The sequence below is a fragment of the Thunnus thynnus genome, chromosome 16 (assembly GCF_963924715.1).
Source record: "Thunnus thynnus chromosome 16, fThuThy2.1, whole genome shotgun sequence".
NCBI lineage: Eukaryota > Metazoa > Chordata > Actinopteri > Scombriformes > Scombridae > Thunnus > Thunnus thynnus.
The window spans coordinates 17152694-17160864 of record NC_089532.1 but is presented as its reverse complement, the minus strand read 5'-3'; the positions used below and the strand labels follow the sequence as shown (position 1 = coordinate 17160864).

The following is an 8171-nucleotide window of genomic DNA, read 5'->3' as shown; positions in this document are numbered from 1 at the left end:
TCACTTCCGTTGGGTTGTTTTGTGGACTATAAACGATAACTTTATTGGGAACATCCATCCACATAAAACAATGATGTCACTATTTTAAAACAAGTTTGTTTTAACTGGCCACCAACAGGAAACCTCTTCACCATGTAAACACACAGACGTACTTGACAAGTTCACAGGAATGCACAATGCAGCATCGTGTTCACATGAGAATTCTCACATTATTATAAGCAGACAATCTTTTTCAAGTGTACAGTGTTGAATCAAAATTTCTTTTGTTCATAAAAACTTATTAATGTGCATAAAACATCAATGTTTCAAGGAAACTTTTCATGATGAGCTTCAAAGTTAAGGCATCATTATAAATCAATAGAAAAAACTGGACATGGAACTGAAAACACAACTTCTCAATCCTTCACAACAATAACTGGAAGTCAGTACTATGCACTAATTATTCAAGCTTCATTGGTTGCAGCAAAAAGCCCTTTTATTCAACAGGGGGAAAAAGGCTCATCTTCCAAGTCTCACATTCAGTCAGAGCACCATATGATGGTAACAGCACAGCCTCCTTATTACTGGTATCCTGCGTTGGTTCGACGTCTTTTTCGAGCCCGCAGCTCCTCAAAGTACTGATGAACGGCTTCGGCTGTGACTGTCTGAGAGATAGAGATGGAAAAAATGGGTCATGTTTTACATTTGTCCAACAAAACATGATTCTTGCCTGCAAAATTGCACATTTTAGTCATGTATAATGAAACCAATATTGCCCATGGGTAAATAAGCAATAATAACTGATTGAGTACCTCTACATTTAATTCTAACAATCCAATCTATATTTGCACTTGGATTTCCATTTCTCACCTTTCCTTCAGCAGCACACTGTTCTAAAAATGCAGTGATCACAGTTGTCAGCTCGTTGTAACCTAAGGGACGAACACATGATTAATTAGTCACACGTCAAGTCTCAATCAATCGCCTCTCCGGCTAATTTCACTTTACACCCTTGGAGGAAAATTTATTTTACTCCACTGTTAATTTTGACCCCACATCTTCCCCCGATGCTCACCGTAAATGACCTCCAGCTGCTGTACATGGCTCAGCGAGCTTGTCAGTGCCATCAGCGGGTGCTGCCCAAACGGTTCATCCAAGCCTTTGTTCTCGTAGGCCAGGATGGTGTCGGACTGATCCATAAGAAACTGCACCTGGACAGCCACGTAAGCCCTCTGTGCACCGACGCAACACACAGAAGAAACACAAGATGCTTAAGTACTTCACAGACACATGAACCAGGATCAAATGGACAGCTGACTCCTGTAAAGTGGTGTTGTTAAAGCATAAACAGTATCATACTCTGAGAGCTGTTATTTGTGGTCTACCTTGCAGCTTGTGCAGGTGCAGAGTTTGGAGCGCCAACTGTAAGGCCAGAACACCGCTCCCTGTCTCGGCCTCTCCAGCCCCTGGGCCTGCAGCTCCTTCAGCCTGCACTCTTCAGATTTGGTCGTGGCTTTTCCAGGGCTGCCTGTCATTTCCTCGTGGCTCCGTTTGCAAGGGATACTCCTGTTTACCGCTTCCTAAGATACAAACAATAACACAGGAAGTAGTGAGTCACCGTGTTATACGGGTGGGGGGCAGGGGGAGCAGACGAGAACACCTGGACTCTGTAAAACATCTGCACACAGCACTGCAGACTCATCCAGGGAAATTCTCAAGGCAACTGACACGATGACATGATTGGGCGATGAAAATCACCAGTTTATAGTAAGCTGCCCTGTGAAGGCTGGCCAAAGCCGTCTACAGAGCAGGAGAAGCAGTGCCTCATGGGTCATTTCTCCTCTAATTACCCAGAGGAGGGGGAAGCATGATAACAGGAGCTTGGAGCCTGCAGCTCTTGCAGGTATAATCCGCTCATTACCCTCCAGCCCCATCTAGTGGCAGGCTGGCGACAGAAAAGGAACCACTGCCACAGAGATGACTACAGAGAACACTCAAAATATAGTATAATAATAATAATAATAATAATAATAATAATAATAATAATAATATCTTTCCCAAACAAATCCCTCTCCACTTCCTCTTCATTACATACCTACTCCACAAGAAGTCACACTCACAGCTGTGCAGGGCTTCAGCATCATGGAGGAGGATATAAATGAATGAGTAAACTGTCAGAGGCACTTGCCATACTCCATAGGTTAAAAAAAAAAAAATACACACAATACTTTCTCAGTCTGAAAATTGTGAAAAATGCCAGTTATCATTTCTTAGGGCTCATGGTGACGTCTTCACACACCTTGTGTCATCTGATCGACAGTTCAAACTTTAAAAGGTATTCAGTTTGCAATCATGTATGACAAAGAAGTGTCAAATCCTCACATTTGAGAAGCTGCAACCAGCAATATTTTTGCGTTTTTGCTTTAAAAAAAAAAAAAAAAAAATGACTAGAACAATTGTTCAATTATCAAAATAGCTTCCGATTTATTTTCTGTCGATCGACTAATCGTTGCAGCTGTAGCCTTAAGTTAGTTCATTCATTTGTCCGTTGATAAACAGAGAAGACTATAATAAAAGAAAAATGGGTTAGAAAAGAAGGCTAATTTGAGTTTAGGCTGTGTCCGAAAACTCTCCCTATTTACTACACAGATCACTATATTTACTATCCGGCATTTCACTGAGTGTCTGAATTCTGAGTGTGAAATTTATGCATTATATTGTTCCCTGAAAAATTCCCACTTTCCCAATGGAATTCAAAAAACAAAACAAAAAAAACACGTGTCCACGGCACGTACACTACTTTCTGCTAACAACCCTACCATGCCATACGAACATTACAGTCGTGCAATGCTACACCTGTCAAGGATGACGCAATGTGATAATTCGCAAGTGTCCAAAATCTCAATTTATTGCTCACTATACAGTTTTTGTATCTATTAGTGAACGAGAGTGTGATTTCAGACACAACTCTAGTGTCTGAAAATGCAAAATACATGCAACACATCCCCAAAACAATGAGCATGTACCATCTTATGAATTGATTTGAGCATATATGGGAGAACAAAAACAAGAAAAAAGTGATGTTTTTCTTTATCTAAATCAGCACAGTTTAGGCAAAATACAACAAAGGTTTATGTGCATAACCAAAATGATATTTGGCAAAGTAAAGAAGAAGAAACCTAAATGTACGTTTCGTCCATGGTCAGTGTTAGCAGGTTATATCTCTCACTTCAACTCCTCGCTATCTGGTTAGCTTTTAACCCGGCAAATGGAGGCAGTGGTCTCATATGTACTGTTTCTCACCTCCTGCTTCGTGTGTTCAAGACTGGTGGAAGGTTCTTCATCACTGATCTGACTGGGCTCGGAGTCTTCTTCCTTTTCATCTCCTTCCACAACATCAACCTCTACCTCCTCCTCACTGACACTGATTACAGGTGGTACTGAAGGGAAAGACAAATATAAAAATGACTCTCTGGATTTTTAACATTTGCAAAGTTTGACATACGGTTTTGTTTTTGCAGCCTGTGAGAAGAAGCTCAGAAGAATAATTTACCTGCAAAGTGAGCAGCATACGTCCACAGGAAAGGAGCCTTGCTCATGCAGCCCTCACATACCATCTCTTGCAGCTCCTCAGGTTCCACCATAGAGCAGCCCAGGTGCTGTCAAAGATAAACAAAATGACTACATAGAAAGCGGAAGAGTCATAGTTGTGCTAAACTGTAAATGAGAATGAAATAAGTGCTTAGAAATGCAACAGGACACGTGCTTACCCTGGTATGAAACCAATCCTCACAGATGACACACTGAATCATCTCATCATTGACCTGTTGGGTAATTAAAAATTGAGTAGTTCAGTAGTTTTCACAGAAATAAACTGAATTACGTGAGCTCAGAGACCATTTAAAAGGGCAAGTGAAATAAAAAGAATACCTGATCATCTGCGTCTGGGTACGGCCGGTCACACGTGCAGTAGCAGCCATGGAAGTTGTGATTGTAGAGATTTTTGTTGTTTTCATTGTCTTTGGCCTGTGAATACAGATGAGATGGAATAACTTAAACAATCAGAACATGCATAGCAGACAATTTGGGAAACAAAGGGATCTGTTAAAAAGTAGAGGACTCACAGGAATCAGCTGGCACTGGAAGTCTCCAAATCTGCCATTTCCACAGTCGCAGCGAAAGTTTCTACATAAGAAAAACAGGATACTGTGAGCTTGAATTTGTATGATCAGTCCAACACACAAAGAAATACTTTCAAAAATTACCTTTTGGTATACAGTTCAAAGATCTCATGTCCTTCATGACACTTATTGGCACAGGCCAGACAAATCCCAGCAGGCTCTGCAGTACTGGGGGTGCAGGTGCTGCACGCAAACACAGCCTGTCTCTTCACATAACCCTGCAAAGATCACACACAATATGCAGCAGTATGCAAATTATTATTGATTATTAAAAAGGACTGTAGTAATTCTTTAATATTCTCTGAAAGAAGGGTTTCAACTATGAGGGAAAGTTGGGAATATTGCAGTGACACAAAGCAAAGGGATGATAATTTCACTCTTGAGTTGCAAGAGTTGCACAGAAACACCTTAGAATAAATGATAATAACATAAATATTAAAGTTACAGCGGGGGATTCTGTTAAATACACAGTCGAAATAAAATATACACGATATTACATCTACAAACTGCTGTGCTTTGATGTGGTGAAAGAGTCGAGCCGACAATAGAGGCTGCAGGGATGTTGCGGTGAAGGAGGCTTTTCTTACCCGGGAATAAGAGCAGTTGTTCGGGTCGCTTCCAGCCAGCACGCACAGAGCCTGCTCCAGCTCTTCTTCGTTTGCAAGAATATCGTCCGTGTCCGAGTCCTCTTTATTAGCTGCCATTCTGGGAGAAAAAGGAGGAGAGTGAAGACAACAGAAATATTCACTCAGCCTGTCTGAGCACAACAGTGTTGACAAATGTCTGTTCCGGGCGGGAGTTTGGGCCGACACCACGTGGAGGAAGTGACGCAGCATCCGGATCAATTAACATACAAGTCTGTCTATCTAATCTATCTATCTATCTATCTATCTATCTATCTATCTATCTATCTATCTATCTATCTATCTATCTGTCTGTCTGTCTGTCTAATTGTAAACGTATTGATTCTATATGATAAGTTTCACATACATAATGCAAAATGATAAAAGTTATTTACCCCCAATTTCACTGGATTTTTATGTGACTTTAAAGAATATATTAAGACTCTCAAACTTATAAACACTAAAAAAATTAACAAATCTGTATAACTAAATGGTGAACTCTTTAAAGAAGAATTATGTATGTTTTTATCATAATTTTGTATTAATGAAGTTTATTTATCCCAATTTTGTTTCTTAATGTATTTAAATTCATATCCTTGTTCCTTTGTATACCATTATGTTGAGCACATGTTTGCACTGTTTGTATATTTGAATGTTTTCTCAATAAACATTGAAAAAATACCCATCTATCTATCTATCTATCTATCTATCTATCTATCTATCTATCTATCTATCTATCTATTGAACGTGTGCCTTTATAACGCTTAATACATTGATATGTGGCTACATTTGTTTTGCAATTTAAAAAGAAACACCTGTTACACAAACCTTTTCCTTATCTTAAATTAGCATTCAGCATTTTTTTTTCTAACAATCATGTAACTAAGCAGATATCATTACTAAGACTCATAAAGAAAAAAAGCCAGGTCATAGCTTATCATTGACCTAAATTGTCTCTCATAAATTGAGTATATAGAGTAAAGTATAGTACATTAGTTGCGTTCAGTTGGCACTGACTTGCATTATATGTCTAATGGATCTGTAACCATAACAGACACATGCTATAGTTGGCATCTTCTCCAAATAACAACAACAAAAAAAATCCACTGTCTTGAAGGGGGAAACAACTAAGCAACTCAACCACAATTATTTCCGGTGCAGAAAAAGTGACATGAAGAGGACTGCGGATTTTTTTATACCTGTCGTGGTGGTAGACAGAGGCGTAGAGGGACAGGAAGTCGGTACTGTAGATCCTCCAGCCACTTCAGCAATGTTGGTGCAGCTGTGTATTTTTGAAAATGTTTTGTTTTGTTTTGTTTTGTTTTTTTCAGAACATAATAGTGATTTTATTCCTGCGATCAGAATCTCGGGAATCTTTTCAATCTCATTTATTAAATTTCACAGATAAAAAGAACTCCATAATGTACAAAGACCCTCATTTATGAAAGCCGGCCCAATGCGGATAGTCTGAAGGATTTGAATAATATAAATATTATTATATCATTATAGTACATAATAATAATATCATAATAAAATAATAGCCTATCATGACTGACTCAATTAAATATAGATCTACATTCATTAATATCATATTTATCCAGTGTACACATTTTAGGAAGCTACAGAAAAACTATTCATGACAAGAAAAATACATTTTATTTCACTTTTTACAAATGTTTTACTCGTGTCAGGTCCCTCTCAAGAAAGGGAGAATATGAGCTGTATGTTACAGTGGTTTTCCAATGGATGGCGCCACTATGACTTGTTTTTTCTATCAGGAAGAAAAAAAATGCACCGGTGCACTTTATGAGGGCAGTTAAGACTAGTGCACTGAGCAGCGTGTTGTCATTATGCAAGCTGCAACACAAATAAAGAATCAATTGGTCACGCACACCATAGGTGGTTTGTGTATAAATTCACAAAGCAGTTAACTGATCCACATTTTGTGTTAATCTTTTGTAAACAGGTCGGAGTGTGAGTTGACAGCCAGTGAAGCGTTGCTCGCAGGGAACAGGCTGAACTTCTCTGACCGCATCCCGGTTGCCTTCAGAGGCTGTCGGAAAATATTGGCGCGCCACCATGAACAGCCCAAAGAGAGGAGTAAACATGCAGTGACAAAACATCTGTATGTTTTGGGCCCCTGGAATTGGTATATTTGACTCCAATGATGAAACTACAACTGTTAAAGTCAACATTTCAGTGATAATAATAGCCTACTGTTACTTTATCAACGTGTGTTTGTTTTGTTTTTTAAAGTAGTTCAAACAACATCCAATTGATGAATTAATAAAAACATCAATTACGTGTCCAGTTCACATCCACATCATTCAGGGTCTCCTCATTATTCCTTTGATTTGACATGTTTTGTTTCTGACTTCTGTGGATTAGTTGATAAATCAATTAGTCGACTGACCAACTATTAACTGGCAAGTCTTTTGTAAATCATGATCTATTCATCAACTGAGTCATATCTGAGACACAATGCAGAACTTTCTCAAGTCTCTCCAATGTGAGGATTTGCTGCTTTTCATGTTTAAAATTATAATTGAATCTTTGGGGTTTTGTACTGTTGATAAAAACAAAACATGAGAGCTGAAGAAGTTGTGATTGTTTTTTCTCATATTTTACAGGCAAAACAATTAATCGAGAAAATAATCAGCAGATTAATCTAAACGAAATGAATGAAAGCACAGCAGCACTTTAAAATCTAGACAGACTGTGAAATAAATCAAAGCATCACTGACTGGATCCTGTCCAGGTATGCAAAAGCTAAACAAACTGTTTCCTTTCCTCCACAGGACAAACACACACCTCAAACAATATTAACAGAATGTAAATAATTAACTGCATAGGAAGGATTTTGATTGTGCACTCAATAAATTTTCACATTCACTTTGTCTAACAGATGCGCACATTTTAAAACTTCAATAAAGGGAGATGAGCAGCACGGATCAATGCCAAACAAACTCTGTTCCTGAGAAAATCTACAAGTCTGAACAAAAAGTTTATTTATTTTTTAGTTATTTATTTTATTATTAACAAACAGCTTGGTAAACATATACAAAAAACATAAACAGATAAAGCCAGGGGACCAAAACACAGACAGAAATCATAAATCAGCTCACAAAACGTTATACGGAGTGCATAAACGTATGGTTTTAATAGCTTTCCTATTTTTAGAATAAAGGATTGTTGTAATGTGTTGTTTTCAAAAATTAAAAAGATGGGTTATGCTTGGAAAACTTAGAGTCATGAATATGTGATTGTGCAAGTAATAAAATCCAATGAATGATTTAGTATTGATTTGCTTTATGGTGAACGAAAAGTTTATTGCCGGCTTCCGTTTGTCAGTGTTGCTCTCTTGGAAGTGGTATTTTCCGAGCAGTTC

General features: G+C 38.2%; 1 protein-coding gene across 1 annotated transcript; it reads right to left on the bottom strand.

Annotated features, from left to right (window-relative positions):
* Window positions 1–14: 14 nt before the first annotated feature.
* Window positions 15–6089, bottom strand: LOC137200447 (putative E3 ubiquitin-protein ligase UBR7). Its single transcript, XM_067615270.1, has 12 exons — window positions 5983–6089; window positions 4748–4865; window positions 4245–4378; window positions 4104–4164; window positions 3910–4005; window positions 3750–3803; window positions 3533–3638; window positions 3283–3419; window positions 1365–1559; window positions 1055–1211; window positions 850–911; window positions 15–644 (listed from the first exon to the last, which is right to left on the bottom strand). The coding sequence occupies exons 2-12, from the start codon at window positions 4862–4864 to the stop codon at window positions 561–563; spliced, it is 1203 nt and encodes a 400-aa protein (XP_067471371.1). The 5' UTR covers window position 4865; window positions 5983–6089; the 3' UTR covers window positions 15–560.
* Window positions 6090–8171: the final 2082 nt, after the last annotated feature.